The sequence below is a fragment of the Pavona decussata genome, unplaced genomic scaffold, assembly GCF_977016875.1.
Source record: "Pavona decussata unplaced genomic scaffold, jaPavDecu1.1 SCAFFOLD_274, whole genome shotgun sequence".
Lineage (NCBI taxonomy): Eukaryota > Metazoa > Cnidaria > Anthozoa > Scleractinia > Agariciidae > Pavona > Pavona decussata.
The window spans coordinates 170,001-189,402 of record NW_028145676.1 but is presented as its reverse complement, the minus strand read 5'-3'; the positions used below and the strand labels follow the sequence as shown (position 1 = coordinate 189,402).

General features: G+C 37.3%; 3 protein-coding genes and 1 long non-coding RNA gene across 4 annotated transcripts in view; 1 reads left to right on the top strand and 3 right to left on the bottom strand.

Annotated features, from left to right (window-relative positions):
* Positions 1–4,848, bottom strand: part of LOC146455415 (uncharacterized) — a 35,332-nt gene extending 30,484 nt beyond the window's left edge. Inside the window, exons 1-6 of the mRNA XM_085094321.1 lie at positions 4,659–4,848; positions 2,343–2,593; positions 1,593–1,707; positions 692–814; positions 398–520; positions 104–226 (exon numbers count right to left, since the gene is read on the bottom strand). Coding sequence (XP_084950447.1) covers positions 104–226; positions 398–520; positions 692–814; positions 1,593–1,707; positions 2,343–2,593; positions 4,659–4,749 — 826 coding nt within the window. The 5' untranslated portion in view covers positions 4,750–4,848. The remainder of the gene's footprint in view (positions 1–103; positions 227–397; positions 521–691; positions 815–1,592; positions 1,708–2,342; positions 2,594–4,658) is intronic.
* The window catches only part of LOC146455413 (uncharacterized), a 57,718-nt gene extending 39,732 nt beyond the window's left edge, over positions 1–17,986 (top strand). Inside the window, exon 2 of the long non-coding RNA XR_014859034.1 lies at positions 17,729–17,986. This is a non-coding gene — a long non-coding RNA (uncharacterized LOC146455413). The remainder of the gene's footprint in view (positions 1–17,728) is intronic.
* Positions 9,832–14,623, bottom strand: LOC146455414 (uncharacterized). Its single transcript, XM_085094292.1, has 5 exons — positions 14,498–14,623; positions 13,359–13,633; positions 12,293–12,669; positions 10,907–11,157; positions 9,832–10,287 (listed from the first exon to the last, which is right to left on the bottom strand). Exons 1-5 carry the CDS (start codon positions 14,621–14,623, stop codon positions 10,090–10,092), a joined length of 1,227 nt encoding a protein of 408 aa, XP_084950418.1. The 3' UTR covers positions 9,832–10,089.
* Positions 16,482–19,402, bottom strand: part of LOC146455412 (phosphatidylinositol 3,4,5-trisphosphate 5-phosphatase 2-like) — a 46,027-nt gene continuing 43,106 nt past the window's right edge. Inside the window, exons 34-35 of the mRNA XM_085094319.1 lie at positions 19,166–19,327; positions 16,482–18,236 (exon numbers count right to left, since the gene is read on the bottom strand). Coding sequence (XP_084950445.1) covers positions 18,204–18,236; positions 19,166–19,327 — 195 coding nt within the window. The 3' untranslated portion in view covers positions 16,482–18,203. The remainder of the gene's footprint in view (positions 18,237–19,165; positions 19,328–19,402) is intronic.

The following is a 19,402-nucleotide window of genomic DNA, read 5'->3' as shown; positions in this document are numbered from 1 at the left end:
ACGAGGATAAAAATTTAGGTTTTTGAGTTCATTGTTGAATCAGGTATGAATTCAGTGAAATTTTCAAAAGTGTGCTTATACACCCAAATATCTAACTACTTACCTGAACATAATCGTCCGTCACCAGAGAAGCCTGGCTTACAAGTGCAATTGAAAGATCCAGCGGTATTGATACAGGATGCATTTTTGCTGCAGTTATGGATGTCTTTTGTGCATTCATCGATATCTGGAAAAATATAAAATGACAAAAAAGAGATTAAACCGCTTGAAAAGGGAATATATGGAACTTGTCTTGTAATTGGAATAGCTTATTATATTTTTCCTGAAGGGTAACGACAAAGTGCTCCTTTACCTTAAGACAATAAACTAGGGAAATGGATCAAACGGCAAACTGTACCTAAACATAATCGTCCATCACCAGTGAATCCCGGGTTACAGGTGCAGTTGAAGGATCCTGGAGTATTGACACAGGATGCATTTTTGCTGCAGTTATGGATGTCTTTTGTGCATTCATCGATATCTAGAAAAATATAAAAAGACAAAAAAGAGATTTAACCGCTTGAAAAGGGAATAAATTGAACTTGTCTTGTATTTGGAGCAGCTAATTATGTTATCCTGAAGGGTAAACGACAAAGTGCTAATTTACCTTAGGACAATAAACTAGGGAAATGGATCAAACGGCAAACTGTACCTAAACATAATTGTCCATCACCAATGAACCCCGGCTTACAGGTGCAGTTGAAGGATCCTGGAGTATTGACACAGGATGCATTTTTGCTGCAGTTATGGATGTCTATTGTGCATTCATCGATATCTAGATAAAAGAGAATACAATAAAAAGAGCAGAGGAAACTAACCAGCCAGGGAAGAAACTGAACTTCGTTTGTACGAGGATTGACCAATTATACATGTGCTGAACTCAAGCCTTCATCTTCATTGCAGCTCATAAATAAGCTAATACATTTCCACTAACAAACAAACAAAACAAATTATACATTATTTACTGTCAGAACAACAAATGAACTAATTTTCTTTTAATGCTGACCTCGTAACATACGTTAACTTTTTACAATTAATAAGTTCTTCCTTCCTTTTGCTTTTTCATTTTTTTTCTTTCTTTTTTGCCTGCTATCTAGAACCTAAATTAGCCAGGGAGCTAACAAGACAACCTAATGGTTTATTTAGCTTCCTTGCTTTGCACATTAATTTAACTAATAATTAATTTAATTTATATAACACCACTAAAAGATTGTAAGAATCAACATGTAAATAAAAAAAAAACACAAATAAACATTATTATTATTATTATTATTATTATTATTATTATTATTATTATTATTATTATGATAAAAGATAAACGAATTTCTAGAAATCGTTCAATTAACTTTTGGAAAAAGATTCCTAAAACGTCTTAGATCTAACATCATTGTGCAATTTTCTGTCTTTTATATGCGTTCTGCGATTCCTAAATACAATTAGAAGTTAGAAAAATTCCAGTCAGCCTGAAAATCTAAGTTTTAATATCAAGCTGGGAATTGTATCAAAACAGTCATTCAATATCATACTTTCTCACATGACAGTAATGAATTTACCTTTTTCACAGTTCTCTCCTGTAAATCCGGCGGCACACTCACAAAGATATTTCTTGTCTGTATACCCCATAAGACATTTGCCATTGTTAAGGCAAGGGTTAGTGCAGCAAAGATTCTGATAAGGAAAACAGCATTCTTAAGAAATTTGTAAATTTTTATAATTATCCTAATCAAAAGAAGAGTAAAATATAGTTTTTACTTATTATAGCGTATGCGACGACTCTTCTGTATTTCTCGTGTTGGTTACCCACCCCAGACCGTTGTTCACACCAAGGATTTCGGGAAAATGTGAGCAATCGTTCGTAACTAGGTGAATTTGAAACTTCTGGTGAGATTCTATGTCGGAAGTCCTGAAAACATTGCGGTGAAGTCGAAAGCTGATACTTGCCCGCCTTGGTCGGAAAAGCCGAACGTTTGGGAAGCTCGTCGACAGTCCGAAGTTCATTTCCACATTTATGGTTGTATTTTAGCATTTTATGAGCTGAAGTGAATTTACATTGGAACGTTTTTAAATAAACATCAGATCCTTGCTATCAGATGCCGAGCTTGAGCCACCTTTGGTCAGACACCGAAATTCTTGGGGAAAAATAGAGCCTTTACTGGCGAGAAAAGTAGAGGGGACAACTAATCCCGTTAGAGACTTAAACGAGTGAATTAGCTCCATCTCGCGGGGGAAAGGTAACCAATGTGTCAACCGGAAACATTGACGTGTTTTCTCGTCGTCATTGTCATCAAATTCAGACTTCATACCTCTGTGCCCGTATATGTCCAACCAGGTCTTGGCTTAAGATCGTCCGGGTGCTGAAAGTGATCTGAATCACTCAGTTCACAGATAACCTTATCTTTACTTATTGGACCAATGTTGACCGAAACACATTTCCTCTCCATGACACATCGATGCTCACATGGTGTGTATATTCCGATGGTAAGGTTTATAAACACGTGACCTTCGAGGTACTGGCCAGTTTTTGGCGGGAGAAACTTCACTCGCCGGCAGCCATCTACGAAAAATAACAAAAATTTAAATAATCCTTGAGAATATAAATATAGCATCTTCTATACCGCTAATTATTCCTGCAATGCGTGCAAACTACAAAAGAATGCACACTTTTATCGTCTCCGTTAACAGCTCAATATAAAATAAACGACTGATTTGAAAAAGTTGACGAATGCACTATGAATGTGCGATAAGGGGATTGCTTCAACTTATCTCATAAACAACAAAAGCAAAGATCGACAGGAACTCAGTGAGTTTACCCGATAAAAATAAAACTGTTATTGGAGACATTCCTTTGTTTAGCGCCTTTGTTTCTGTCATTCACCTCCAATTTGTATCTTACTGTTATGTTGTCGTAGGAATCTGCAAACACCTGCGTGAAGAAAGGTTCGAAATCGTGGTGTTAAATTGTCTCAAAATTTGACCAAAAAGTTAAGATCGTTGTGATGAATGTTTGTGTCCTGCTATGACTGGTGTGTGATGCGTTTTGCGTCTGTTATGTCTTGTTTAGCATATTTATGAATCTACGGTTTTGATCCGTAGATACCGAAGTCAAAACTGACTAGGATCTGATAAAGTGAGTTGCTGTATTCGAACGCATTGTTCTGAAAAAGTCTACGCATATCATGGCTCAGAACGGAACATTACGCCGAATTACCGGTAAATTTGAAGAACGGTTAACTTCAAGGAATGAAAGTAAAAGTATGGTCTCTCGTTGCAGCTTGTAAACAACGTGGAAAGCCCTTGAACGAACTTCACGGCTTCTAGTCAGCAAAATTTCCTGCTATTGAGCTTTATAGTAGAAATAAAAAAGTCTTCAACGTAACATAAAATATGGTGTGATACAAAATATTTTGATCAATGCAGGTTACAAAATTGTGTCCTCGGTCAGTGGCCGTTTTGTGCTTATGCTCAGTGAGATAATACTCTGAGCTTGCACCATGTTTTTCATATCACTTTTCAATTCTTTAATACGATTAATACGTCTAATAAGACATTTCTTCTTCAACTTCTTCAACAGAAAAAATTATTCCGTTAACGCAAGATAAAATGTATTTCTAAAATTTGTTTTCGTTTTTGAAATATAAAACATACCTTATTTCGGCGCACCTGTATCAGAAATTTAATTGGTACATTGTCTTCCTTTAAAGAATTTTGTTTTTTACTTACTTTAATTCCTTTTAAAACAGAGGAGAAAATTTGGGAGAAAAAAGGCAAAAGAGAAATGATCGTGTTTCTCCGTTTGTGTTGATCCAAACTATTTCTCTCTATCAATTTAGTATTAAACTGAATATGCAGCTGAGTTTCAGCCCTATATTAACAACAAACTCAGCGCGAAAATCATATTGAAAAAACGTTTATCAACACAGTGCCGAGATAATCATGAACCAGCAGCACAAACGACTTATCGTATTGTTATCTATTTACATATAGTGTTATATGGAAAAAGTGAGACTTTTTGGGAGGCCGGAACACTTTTTTCCTTTCAGTTGAGACAAGCGTTTTAAGATAGTGTCATCTGCTACATTCTTGGATTTTATAGACAATGTTTCTTTGTTGGGTCTACGAGGTTCATTTCGTTGCCTTTAGTTAAACCGAAGTACCAGCGGTGTGAATAGTTGTAAGCAGACAATTTGCTCTGAAAAAAAAAAACCAAATCGGTCAAGAGATGGGTTCAAATGTATTTTCTATAGGCGGCTGTAAACTTCCAACTTTATGTTTGACGAGTTAGCTAGACAACAAGATTAATTTCTACGCCTTTTATTCAAAGACACAATGGACACCATAAAACTGAACAAAAATTCCTTCCTGCTGTCTATAGATGTAAAAACGTTCTTGAAGGAAAGCGAACACATTTTTATTTTGTCCCTATTGTAACAACAAGTTGCAAAGTTTTCTTAATTAACTTATCGGCTTAAGGACTGAAATTTTTGCCATATTTACAAGATGATTACGATGAAAACTCTGACGCATCCAATATCAAGCAAAGACTGTAGATTTAGTGACTCCTTGTATTTAGCTTTTAAAGTTAACTAACGATTAAATTGTGTCCGAATTTCTTGTCTAACCTTGTTGGGCATCAGTGTTGTATTGCAGAAACGCTCCCCAAAGATAACAGAAAAATAGCCAATGAATGATGCAAAAGTAAAAGCCTGCCATACTTGAATTAAGATGACATCATCCCGAACAATAATTCACTGTGTGTAGTCTTGGTCAATACGAGACCAAGAAATATATGGGTGGTTTCTTCAGCAAAAAACAGTTTTCATCTGCACATTCAGAATTAAGACCATGGATCGCTCCTATTGGCTGTAGAAAGGCACTTTTATATATTGTCCAAAATATTGAAAAGCAGGCCATTAAATGTCAAAACGGGAAGTCTTAAACTGCCAAGAGGCTTTTTGGGGAGCGCTTGCGTTTGAAATAAGAAAAATAGTTACAAACAGTATGGGGCGACATCAATAATGCGGGCAATTAACAGGTGTAGTGCAATTGACAATGACGCGAGAAATAACTAAAGTGTAACAGCAGCTGACTATTGTGGTGCAAATTAAAAACTGCAAACTACAAAAGCACGCACACTTTTATCGTCACCGTAAACAGCTCATTGTAAAATAAACGACCGATTTAAAAATGTTGACGAATGTACTATGAATGTGCGAAAAGGGGATTTTTTCAACTTTTCTCATAAACAAAAGAAAAAAGATCGGCAAGAACTCTGTGAGTTTACCCGGTAAAAATAGAACTATTATTTTAGACATTCCTTTGTTTTGCGCCTTTGTTTCAGTCATTCACCTCCAATTAGTATCTAACTGTTATGTTGTCGTAGCATATATATTAAAAGTATGTTTTGATCGATGGAATCCGCAAACACCTGTGTTAAGAAAGGTTGGAAATCGTGGTGCTAATTGTCTCAAAATTTGACCAAAAAGTTAAGATCGTTGTGATGAATGTCTGTGTCCGGCTATGACTAGTGTTTGATGAGTTTTGCGTCTGTTATGCCTTGTTTGGCAAATTTATGAACTTACGGTTTTGATCCGTAGACACCAACGTCAAAATAGGATCGGATTAAAGGTGTTGCTGTATTCGAACGCATTGTTCTGAAAAAGTCTACTGATGTGATGACTCAGAACCAAACATCACGCCGAATTACCGGTAAATTTGAAGAACGGTTTACTCCAAGGAATTATCATAAAAGTATGGTCTCGTTGCAGCTTATAAACAACGTGAAAAGCCCTTGTACGAAATTTAAGGCTTTTAATCAGCAAAGTTTCCTGCGTGAGATATGTTGATATTGAGCTTTATAATAAAAATAAGAAGTTCTTCAACGTGGCATATAATACGGTGCTAAAGATACAAAATATTTTGATCTATACAGGTTACAAAATTGTGTCCTCGGTCAGTGGCCGTTTTGTGCTTATGCTCAGTGATTTAATACTCTGAGCTTACACCATGTTTTTTACGTCACTTTTCAATTGTTTAATACGATTAATACGTCTTATAACACATATTTTCTTCAACTTCTCCAACAAAGAGAAATATTACGTTAACGCGGGATAAAATGTATGTCGAAAATTTGTTTTCGTTTTTGAAATATAAAACGTACTTAATTTCGGTGCACCTATATCAGAAATTTATTTCGTGCATTGTCTTCCTTAAAAGACTTTTCATTTTTCTTTACTTTAACTACTTTTAAAACAGAGGAGAAAATTTGGGAGAAAAAAGGCAAAAGAGAAATGATCGTGTTTCTCCGTTTGTGTTGATCCAAACTATTTTACTTCATCAATTTAATGTTGAACCGAATATGCAGCTGAGTTTGAGCCCTAAATTAACAACAAACTCTTGAAAAAACGTTTGTGAACACAGTGCCGAGGTAATCATGAACAAGCAGCACAAACGACCCACCGTAGTGTTATCTATTTACATATAGTGTTTTATGAAAAAAGTGAGACATTTTGGGAGGCCGAAACATTTCCTGATTTTGAGCCGAGCGTTTTAAGGACGGTGCCTACTATTGTTACTGCGCATACGTTCTGCGCATCGCGAGATACTCGGGTTTCCTATGGGTGGTGCCTACTAATACAGGAATATTTTTGCGCGGTTTAAAACTATACGGATAAAGCAGAACTTACCAAATGCTTTTGGTATCTCAAAAGAAAATTGGGGATAACCATGCATTTTTCAGAGATAATTAAGCTTCAATTTAGGAAAAAATCCCATACATTGCTTTATATTTTGGCGTTTTTTAGAGATATTATTGCTTAATTATCTCTGAAAAATGCGTGATTACCCCCAATATTCTTTTTGGATTGCAATAGGCCTTGCTAAGATCTGCTTTTTTCGCATAGTCATAAACCGCACAAAAATACTTCGGTATTAGTAGGCACCGTCCTTAAGATAGTGTCATCTGCTACATTCTTGGATTTTGTAGATAATGTTTTTTTGTTGGGTCTACGAGGTTCATTTCATTGCCTTTACCTAAATCGTAGTACTAGCGGTGTGAATAGTTGTGAGGAGACAATTTGTCCTTAAATTAAAGGCCAAATCGGTCGAAAGACGGGTTCAAATGTATTTTATATTGGCAGCTGTAAACTTCCAACTTTATGTTTGACGAGTTAGCTAGAAACCAAGATTAGTTTCTTCGTCTTTTATTCAAAGACGCAATGGAAACTATAAAACTGAAGAAAAATCCCTTCATGCTGTATATTGAAGTAAAAACGTTCTTGAAGGTAAGCGAAACCCCTTTTAATTTTGTCCCCACTGCAACAATAAGCTGCAAAGTTTTGTTAATCAACTTATCGGCTTAAGGACTGAAATTTTTGCCATACTTACGACGTGATAACAATGAAAACTCTGGCTCATCCAAAATCAACCAAAGACTGTAGATTTAGTGACTCCTTGTATTTAGTTCTTAATGTTAACTAACAATAAAATTGTGTCAAAATTTCTTTTCTAACCTTGTTGGGCATGAGTTTTGTATTGCGGAAACACTCCCCAAAGATAAGAGAAGAATAGCCAATGAATGATGCAGAAGTAACAGCCTGCCATACTTGAATTAAGATGACTTCATCCCGAACAATAATTCACTGTGTGTAGTCTTGGTCAATACAAGACCACGAAAGATATGGGTGGTTTCTTCAGCAAGAAACAGTTTTCATCTGCACATTCAGAATTAAGACCATGGATCGCTCCTATTGGCTGTAGAAAGTCGCTTGTATATATTGCCTTAAATTTTTGAAAAGCAGTCCATTAAATGTCAAAACAGGAAGTCGTAACTGCGAAAAGGCTTCCCGGGTAGCGCTTGCGTTTGAAATTAGAAAAATAGTAACAAACAGTATGGGGGCGACATCGATAATGCGGGCAATTAACAGGTTTAGTGCAATTGACAATGACGCGAGAAATAACTAAAGTGTGACAAAAGCTGACGATTGTGGTGCAAATTTTAAAATAACTGCAAACTAAAAATGCACGCACATTTTTATCGTCACCGTGAACAGCTCAGTGTAAAATAAACGACCGATTTAAATATGTTGACGAATGTACTATGAATGTGCGATGAGGGGATTGCCTTAACTTATCTCACAAACACACACACAAAAAACAAGATCGACAGGAACTCGGTGAGTTTACCCGGTAAAAATAAAACTATTATTTGAGACATTCCTTTGTTTGGCGCCTTTGTTTCTGTCATTCATCTCCAATTTGTATCTAACTGTTATGTTGTGGTAGCGGATACATTAAAGGTATCTTTTGATCGATGGAATCCGCAAACACCTGCGTAAAGAAAAGTTCAAAATCGTGGTGCTAAATTGTCTCAAAATTTGACCAAATTTGTGCTTATGCGCAGTGATATTATACTCTGAACTTGCATTATATTTTTCATATCACTTTTCAATTTTGTAATAGTATTAAAACTTATATAAAAACATTTTTTCTTAAACTTTTTAAACAAAGTGAATTATTACGTAAACGCGGGATATTTAATGTATTTCGAAAATTTGTTTTTTGTTTTTGAAATATAAAACATACCTAATTTCGGCGCATCTGCATCAGAATTTATTTCGTTCATTGTCTTCCTTAAAAGACTTTTGTTTTTTACTTACTTTAACTCCTCATAAAACAGAGGGAAAAATTTGAGAGAACAAATGAAAAAGATGAATGATCGTGTTTCCTCGTTTGTGTTGATTCAAACTATTTATCTTTATCAATTTAGTGTTGAACCGAATATGCAGCTTAGTTTCAGCCCTAAATTAACAACGAAGTCAGCGCGAAAATCATCTTGAAAACACGATTATTAACACAGTGCCGAGATAATCATGAATCAGCAGCACAAACAACCTATCGCAGTGTTATCTTTTTACATATAGTCAGTGTTATATGAAAAAAGTGAGACTTTTCGGGAGGCCGGAACATTTTGTCGTTTTGAGCCGAGCGTTTTAACATAGTGTGATCTGATACATTCTTGGATTTTGCAGATAATGTTTCTTTATTGGGTCTACGAGGTTCATTTCGTTGCCTTTTCTTAAGGCAGAATGTCTTTGTTATCCTTGAATTTAGCCAAAATAAGCTTTCTATAATCACCGGTACAAAGGCAGAACTTAAAAAATTGGTCAAAAATTCATGTTTTCGTTTCATTTAAGTTTAAGGAAATAAAATTGTTTGATCTACTTGGTTAATCTTTTCTAGAAAAGCCTCAGTGTATAAAAGGGAGATTATACAAAAGTGCCTACTTCGGCTTGATATTAGACGGCCTCCACGAGCAAAATTAAAGAAAAAAATGTTCCCCCAAAATAAAAAAAGCTTTAAACAAAACGAAACTTGTAGTTTTAGAAGTAGTTCGCCAAGCCCTTTATTCTCGGGAAGTTTGGAGAAATCCTTTTCTTTTTTTTTCTATTTTGTATACCCTTAGTCGGTCCTTACAGCAAACCGTTATAAAAATATGTGTAAAATTCAATGAACGTTAGACGACGACATCTAATCCTTCCTAGATAAATTTCAGAAAAGTCAGGAAGTGTGAAGCTATCCTCCTCCCCTCCCCTCCCCTTCCCCGGTCTGGATAGGACGTTGCCGCATGATACAGAGGCAGTTTTGCGCGTTGATGAATATCAGAAAATCGTAGCTCAGTAAGGTCTTTTGGAATCCAAGATTGGGGCTAAACACGTATTTTTGACCAAAGTCAGATGCTGTGTGGTAAATTTAACAAAGCAGCATTTTCCTTTACTCTCGGTTTGGTCCATCATGTCGCTATTAATTTCCCTCGCAGTATCAGCGTTGCTTAGTTCACTTTGGCATTCAATATCAGGCAAAAGAAAAGGAACTAAAAAGTAAGTTGAAGAGATCAAGCTCTTTATCGGCAACAAATGGCACAGACACGTTGTGTTTACATTATTTAGTATGTTTTGCACTGCCTCACTTTTCCCTTATGGTGAAAACGTGGTCTCTCGCCACAAACATCAGAAAAAACTACAAGTGACTACGAATATTAGCTGTCTGGCGCAGTCAGTATCTTTTCAAAGCTTTCTCAGTCACCAGCGCGTGCCCTGTGAAAGTTGTTATTCCTGTCCAGGTTCCACTCAGATCGCGTTCACCCAGGAGATTGCCTTTTTCGTCAAAGAACTTTTCCCGAGCCTTGAATCCGACGTTTATTTCCTGCTTGAAAATTATAACTTTCACTTTATATTCCGTCTTAGCAGGCACCTGATGTAAAGAAATTCACAATTATTATTTATTACTCAATCACTGCTTGAGCAGGAAGTTATTTACAGAGTAGGGCCGCTACAAGTGCTCTAGGTGCTCTGAACATTCTGTTTATTCCTTTCCATATTTCCATTGGTTCCCGAGAAAATCCATTGTACAGCTTGAAATTTTTTTTCCATGGCCGTCACGCGTCTGGGACCTCACAAAAAGAAAATTATGGGAGCTTTCGTGAAAGCCTCACATACTTTGGATCATCGGTTTTGTGTGACAACATAAGGGTTGCATTTAGATACCCTATTAATTTATTTCAATGGAGGGAATACTCGAACAAACAGAACTCCATTTGTCACAGGGATAGTTGAAAGAATTAAGTCCCAACACGTTATTTCTGGTACGATGCTATCAAATGATAACAAGTCTAGATACATAACAAAGCACTTAGTGTATCTGGTGTATGGTCCCTCTGAAAACTACTTTGTTTTGTTTTCCCTCGAGTCCTGCTGTTTCCCTCGACTTCGCCTCTGAAAACATCAGGACTCGAAGGAAAACAAAACTAACTGTTTCCCTTGACACCATAAATTAAGTGTATATTGTTGGCGGACAATAAAGATACACTTACATTGAAGTTACGCTCATAGGTAACCTCTTCTGTATTTTCCTTGGAGTTTGTGTAAATGTATGTCCCATAACCTTCCGCTGTTACCGATACCTGCCATTTGGAAATAGCACCTGAGAGTTCTCCAGAGTCGATGGTAGTCGTCACACTCAGTTTCCATCCGTGTTCGCTGGAGTAGCTGGAGGACGTCTTCTTTGTCCATTTCTTGGTGAATTTCCACGTCAGTGCAGATGAACCGCGATTGACGGTTGTGTCTGAAAAGGAAATCTCTTCTTATCAATCACTGAGGCCATTATGAAAAATTTGGGCTCATGTCATTATTTGCAGTTTAAACGAATTGTTTTTACAGTAAATATAAACTTTAATTGTATTGCATGGTCTCGTAAACCTCAAAAACCGTTCAAGTATTATTTTATCATAAATGAATAAAAATTGAAATTAAAAGTGTCTTTGCCTCTGTTCTACAAAAGCTCTCTCCAACCGAAGCAAGTTTCGTTTGCACTTTAGCTCGTGATTTTTTTGTTTGTGTGTTTGTTAAAGACATTAAAAATACTATTCAAACGCAAAGACCGAAACCTTCAAAATTGAGCTTTTAAAATAGATAGGTTAAGCAACATCAGATTTACTTGTTGCTATGTGTACTCAATCGTCCCTCCTCAAAAACCCTTTTTATTCTCAGATGGAATACTAAAGCAGCCCTTGCATTAATTGCTACGAACGGTAGGAAAAGCAAAAGCAGTTATCAAAACCAGTTGAACAAGCGTAAACTTTTTACACCGCTACGATAATCTGGAAATTCCGACCATGGATTGAGAAAAGGATAAGTCAACCGATTCTCAGATCGACTGAAAGGCATGGAGAGGTCCGTTTTAGACTGCATTTAAGCTTTTGCTTTTTAAGGTTAGAGCGGGATTATAGAGTGGTTTATAAAAAGATAGCAAACCCTTAAAGGCAAGGAAGTACTAAATGAATACGAAACGTGGCAGAAACAATGTGTATAAAATAGTTAAAAAACACACTAATCTAACTGATAAGGTTGACACCAATGATACCCAGGTTAAAGTTTGAAAACTTTGTAACTCTACAAAATAAGAACTTGTCTTAGAATTTTGGGGAATATATATTGTCGCACAAAGAAGAAACTTAAAGCAACGCACGTTTCAGGATCTGTCCAGAAATAAAACAGCTGTGACCCTTGTCCCTGTTCACAGTTCGTTTTCACTTGGAGCATTTTAAAATGTCTCTTCAGACCGCAGTTACGACCAGTCGTCTTGTGGCTGCGTTTGTCTACTGTAGTTTGTCTACGGATGAGTTATATGCTTTTGTTTCTGTTGACAAACGGTCAGAACTTGATAATTTCAAATAAACATCAGCGTTACGATTAAATACCTTGTAAGATGGACTCTGGTTTAGTCTGGATGTTGTTAGAATTGAGATCATCCACGTAAGTGATGGTCACGTGTCTTCGAGCCGTTTTGACCTGGCACAGTACTAGAGCATTGGTCAAAGTAAAACTTGGCTTTTGACTGTAGTCGTCTCCACAGTAAGTTACCCAGGAATAACGGCTGCTTTTTGTACAAAAGCCCAACAGATCTTTCTTTATCCAATTTCTATGACAATCTTTAACATCCGCCTGTTTCAAATAGCAAGGGATCCAAGCCTTGCCGGTGTTGTACTCTACTACTTGACAAGGCTTGTTCTTGTAGACGTAATCCCTGAATGAGATCCACACGTACTCAATTCCAGTCTGGGAAAGTCCATACTTCCTAATTAGAAGATAGGAAAACAAAATTGATTCAGTGCTCACTGAAATAGGGTCAGGATTTGAAGAACCGAGCCGCACACCCCCCAACAGAGGTTCCGAGAAGTACTACCTCCCTCCCTCCGAGCAAATGAAAGGAAGTATTGTCACCATTTATGATTTTACCTGGTATGATTTTACCATGCGCGAGGTTTGTTATTTGTACGAGTCGACCCTATCAGGTCTAAACGTTTTATTGCGCGAAGAGCCTTTTTCTTAAAAACAGTAGTTTTTAAGTTAAATGTGACGTGCAGTGACTTTATATCGATAAACCTCCTCGTTATTATTATGGGGTGTTTTATCTGCTGATAAAACACTCCTCATTAGTATGCGGTGTTTTTCTCGTATGCTATTTTCCAACGTTCACAAAAGCACACGCTTTTCCAGGAATGTTTTTGAAGCCGTTCAAAAAATTCACAACACATGTTTTATTGGGTCTAAAACCATTTGGCTGCGCCTCGCGGTTTTAAACCCGATAAAATCTCCTGTTCGTTTTTTAAACATTACATAAAAATTCCTTGAATCAAATTTTAAAACTAATTCTCTAACTTGTACTGAAGTCCTGAAATGACCTCCATTTAACCATACAATCGAGTCGCAGACATTAAATTTGAAAGGTCCGAGTTTGCAAGAAAAGCAGATAAAGTAACATACCGGAGCACATAGAATTCGCCGCTTCCTTGCTCTCTTTCCCATCGCCACGGAAAATAAGCCTTACATTTGCCGTTGTCATCATGATAACCGATAGGATTTGCTCGTCCATATCTATTCCAGTAGGGAGACCAAGCCGGTATGTGCTGGTCTGGGCCACCAAAGGAGTCTGCAGGAGGAGACCCGTAGCATTTCAACCAGCGGCCCACCTGGCCTGCCTCAGCAAGGTCCAAAATACTCAGGGCTGCGAGAAGCAGCGCAAGTGGCAATGACTTCATCTGGTGAAACAAAAGTATATGTTTATGTCATTAGGTTATTGAGCAATGCTAGAAGACACCTAGAGAGCCTCAATATTTTGACACGCTAACGTGTGGATTACAAATTTATTTTGATTAAAGTACTTTGCAGCAAAGTTAAAGGAAGGTTTCTGTACCATACAAATTATGCACACATTTTAGGACTCGACTCTATTCATGCCCGTTCGTCGTGTAAGAGGGTTTAGTATGACAGTGATCATGTATAATTAATACTGGGGCTGTACGGAAATCTTTCCAAAGTTTGTAACTCATTGTATGAATCGAGACAGCAGTGCGAGGTAAGTTAATTTGTAACATGTCATTTACATATAATATTGCATACATAAAATTAAAGATACAAACTCACTGTATTGATGAAGAAAATATAGTTTTAAAGTTTTAGGTGGTATAATTTTCTGCACATGATTAACGTAGATGTATCAATGTGGCGTACCAAGTTTAAATGCTGTTAACTAGTGGAGGAAAAATAATTATTTTTCTAATTTCTGAGTACCAGCCCATGCACTTTCCTTCTTATACTTGCTGCAAGTCGTCTTCTTATGCGCGGAATGAGTGACCGACGAGCGACGAGGTCACGAGGACTTTGAGAAAGTCTATGTCCTTCTACGAGGAATTTGAAATTTTTCGCAGCTCATTTGAGAGCACGGGCATTTTGAGACATTTAATTGTCCGGCTTAAAATTGATAAATTGAAGAAACTTTCGTTCTTTCCTTCTCCAGGAAGAAAGCGAACAAAAAAAAAAAAAAAACAACAACAACAACAAACAACGAACAACAAAGTTTAATTTCTCGATAATGCCATTTTGAAGAATTGATTACAGATTACCTGATTCAAGAGCAACCGACTTCTACTATCCCTATTACATGTAGCAAGCTTGTTAAAGGCGTCTACATGAACTTGAAAACGGCAGCCTAAATGTTTCAGGTTGGCTTCAATTTCTTTCTTGGCCATCCACAGCCGAAAACGTGTATAAATAGTTTTCTTTATCAGAACAGCGTGTTAAAGAATTTTGATTTAACTTCTCGTCTGCTATGACGGAAAAAGTGCCGTGTGTTTTCACCGCCGCTCTATGACAAATGACTCTGAATAATCTTCAGGAGCCTGAACGTCCTTTTTAAGACGCTTGAGGGAGAGTTAAAGAGGTCGAATAAATCAGCCACTTAAAGAAAGCGCCTACCTTTCTGGATCCGTTAGGAGTTATGGCTCTTTCTGTTTTTCTTGATCAGACTGCAAAGAGCGGTTCTTCAACTTCAGCTCGCTTTACAGTTCATCAGCTTTGTCAACCTGGTTTATATTGCCTCATGAGTCAAAAAAACATGTTCAGTGTGAAAAATTCCATTCCCAATGCACTGCCTTCCCAGGTGGTATAGAAATTTACATGTGCAGGCTTTAACGCCTGCTATGTCGGTGAAACCACCGGATTACCTTGGCGCCAGGGCTCGCGAGCACTAACTTTCGGATCGTAATTCCCACATCTGCAAACATTTGCAGGGTTCTGAGTCATATAAGAATCATTTTTCTGGGTATTGCTTCTCCATGTTGGACTCGATTCACTTTCCAACTTAAGATTGAAAAAAGCCCTACATTTTGAATGGGAACGACCCGCCTTGAACAAACAACTTAAAAGGCGTTAATTCAACACTCTTACTTTAATTTTCGCCGTTGCTGTTATTCATTACTACAAATTTATTGTTCGTTTTTCATAGAAGTATTTTGCTGTATCGCTTTAGAATTATACAATATTTTCATTCCGTACCACGTCATTTGTGTTCGCTATTGTTTTTGAATCCCTTAAGTATTATGTAATATTTTCACAGATTTGTAATAACTATTATTTCTACAACTTATAATCAACACTGCGTTGTCAAAACCAAAAATTCTAACAAAATCACATAACAAAGAAGTTTGTTGGGTTTCATAACCATTGCCTTTTACAATGTTTCTAATAAACTGGCGAAAAACTCGTGCGCGAAATCTTACACAACGCCGGGAGATGAACAGAAATTTTGGTAGCCAACCACCGCACGAAAAACAGTATTCACTCGTTTGATATACATTCCATTGAAAATAAGTTGTTCTCTTCTGCAGTGTGAATCGTAAACTGAGTGACCTGGTGTAATGATGGGTAGCCTACCTCGCAGACGCATACGCTACAATGCCAAAAGGTAGTCTGGAAAATACCTAATAAATTTCAATAAAATCCCAGAATCCATATTGCCGCCATGTCAAGTCTTCGTTATACGGTCGAGGCATTATGGATTCTGAGCGTTTATTGAAATTTATTGGGTTTTTGCCAGACTACCATTCGGCATTTTCGCGAACGCTTTACAATTTTTTTGGACAACCTTTGTCGAAACAGCTGTATGTTAGGTTGTAAACATTGGTAAAAGTAACCGGAAATGGAAAGGCAGCTGAAGCGGAAGTTCGTAACGTGTGACGTAGGTCACGTACATCCGAGACAGTTTTACACGAAGGAAAGACGTTAGAGAAGTGCAATAAAAATCGATGTTCAACGACAAATACAATGTTGAAGTGCTCTGTGTTCACTGTGGTTTTATAGGGCGCGGGTAACCCATACGCTTATTTCGGGGTTTTGTTGGTAGTGCATCGTATAGTGCTCTACCCACTGTGTCGTCAGGTGTCTAAGAGTGAGTGAGTTTCCGTTAACAAACAGGTTCACAGCGCGTGTACATTACTTCCCACATGCACGCAATGGGTACCCATGTTTTCCTTTATCTGTCGCGAAATACCCGAAAAATCGCACGCGCTTTTATTTTTTAACGCGAAGAGTGCAAATGAGGCGAAAAGCTTCCCAGAAACTGTTTATTCATTTATTATTTGTTTATTTATTTACTCTGTTGGGTCTTAGCAAAGTGATATATGAACATAACTGAACTGTAAAACCTGACAACTCTTCTCTTCCTTTAAGTCATTTAGCTTTTAATTAACGCCTTCTAAACGGAATTCGGTTTATAATAGTATGGTACAAAAAATTAATATAGGCTTGAACTCCCAAATGCTATCAGTATCTATCTTCTCCTTACCATATCACCACTTGATCGAACTTGAGAGGGGCAAGAGAATACGACAAATGATCAAGAGATAAGGGGAGAACAGTAAAGACAGTGTGCATTTTGATATTCCCCACTCTAGAAACTGTGAGAAGACTTGTACGAGCTAGGGATTGTGCGATCGTTAGTGTAGGCGGATGGACATCATGCCTACGAAGAAGGTATTTTCCGGCGTTTACTCGGGGTAGCGAAGCTGTTGTAAAGGACGGTGCCTACTTATAAAGAAGAATTTTTGTTTGGTTTATAACTATGCGGGGAAAGCAGATCTTAGCAAGGGCCATTGAAATCCAAAAAGAAATTAGGGGGTAACCACGTCATTTTTCAGAGATAATTAAGCAACAATTATTCTAAAAAAAACAGTAAAATACAAAGAAATGTATGGCGTTTTGTTCAAAATTGAAGCTTTTCTATCTCTGAAAAATGCATGGTTATCCCCAATTTTCTTTTTGGATACCAAGAGCGCTAGCTAAGTTCTGCTTTCTCCGCATAGTTTTAAACCACGCACAAATATCCCTGTATTAGTAGGCACCACCCATAGGAAACTCGAGTATCTGGAGATGCGCAGAGCGTATGCGCAGGAACAAAAGTAGGCACCCTCCTTAAATAGTTTTCACTTAAAACAGTATTTCCTATACAACTGACGGCCATGAAAAACACTTATTCATGGCGCAATTTCCATCCGCCTACCGAAATTATCCCATAACTCCTCACTCGTACCAGTCTCCCGTAGTTTCTGAGCGTTGAATTCGGGTACAGATTTGCATCGGGCTGTTATGTCTCTAAATGCACAATGTAAGGAATTACTGCCATCCTTTCGTGTATGTATACTTTAAAATAAATGCCACCGAGCGCGCATTTTCCCTCCTGTTTTTATGGCCTCAACTTTCCGCATAAAATAAACTTGTCAACAACTTACTGAAATAACACCTTTTGACAAATGCATTCTTTCTTCTAACAGTGTACACAATAGGAAAATATCAAAGAGATGAAGCTTATGAAGTTGACATCGGAGCAAACAGACACACTCCATTTGCCAAAGGCTTACGATACCGTTTTCATAAGAAAGTTGATTCTCCTCGAGTATGAAAATAACCGCATAAACCTTGTTCTAAAATGGCTGTCATTCTAATATTCTTTTGTTCATATTCAAAATAGCCCTTCTTACCTCGTTCTTAAGCTCAAAAGTTAAAAGAATATTTTACCTTGAACGGGGCAAGAAGGGCTAATTTGAACGAAAACAAAAGATTATTAAGATGAAAGCCATTTTGGAATAAGGTTTATACCCGAAACTTTTTTGACAACGTTTTCCTTTCATTAATAAATTTCAAGGTAATTATTTATAGACCATATTCATAAAAGAGAGTATTTACATTGAAAATTCCGACTTCCACGTGTTTTGCTCCATTTTCTGTTTAAGTACAAAAATGGTATTAAAAGTTAAATTTTCTTAGATTAGCTAATTAAGAAATGTATCTTGTGATGGCAGCTAGAATCTGAAAAAAATAATAATATAGAAGTAAGCAGTAAATAGTGAGACCGGTAAACACACACACACACACAAACAAACAAACAAGGGTGACCATTCGAATCAAAGCTCTTGATCAGTTCGATAACATGGAGCCTATTATCATACAACAGATTCTGACTTTTGTGTATGGTATCCTGAAGTGTGACCATTCAAATGAAAGCTATTGAGGGCTACTTTCCTATGGTGTTGTTTATTATGCTTCACAGTATTTCTAACTATGAAGTCTGTAGATGAAATCATGAAGTGCAACAATTCATATGAAAGCGACTGGCGCCGTTCGTTATACTGTACAACGTGGTTCTACGTCTGTGAAAGAAATCCTCACGTGCGCCCATTCAAATTTTGAAGCTGTGGATGAAATCCTAAGTGTAACCATTCAAATGAAAGCTACTGAGCAGTACTTTCCCGTGGTGCTGTTTATTATGCTGTACAAGGTGGTTATAACTTTGAGTCTGTGGATGATATCCATAAGTGTGACCATTCAAATGAAAGCTACTGAGCAGTACTTTCCTGTGGTGTTGTTTTTTATGCTGTACAAGGTGGCTCTAATTTTTGAGTCTGTGGATGAAATCCTAAAGTGTGACCATTCAAATGAAAGCTACTGTGCAGTACTTTCCTGTGGTTCTGTTTATTATGCTGTACAAGGTGGTTCTAACTTTGAGTCTGTGGATGAAATCCATAAGTGTGACCATTCAAATGAAAGCTACTGAGCAATACTTTCCTGTGGTGCTTTTTATTATGCTGTACAAGGTGATCTTAACTTTTGACGCTGTGGACGAAATCCTAAAGTGTGACCATTCAACCGAAAGCTACTGAGCAATACTTTCACGCAATTCTGCATGTTTTTCAAAATTCTATAAAATAATATTCGGTCATTGTTTTCAGCCCACTCACCACCCTCCGATGATCCCAAGGAACACCTATTCTCTCTAAGTCAGCTTCTGTTAGGTCGCACAAGAATTCCAAGTCATCCCAACCATCAGCGAGAAGTATGTCCGTGTACTGAGGGAATCCAATCCGCTGCATCACCTCTTGCACAGTTTGAGGTTTGGATTTCTACAGCACAACGATACGGAGTTTTTTACGCATTTCAACAATGTTGAACGACCTGTTCAAACCCCGGGTTCAAAC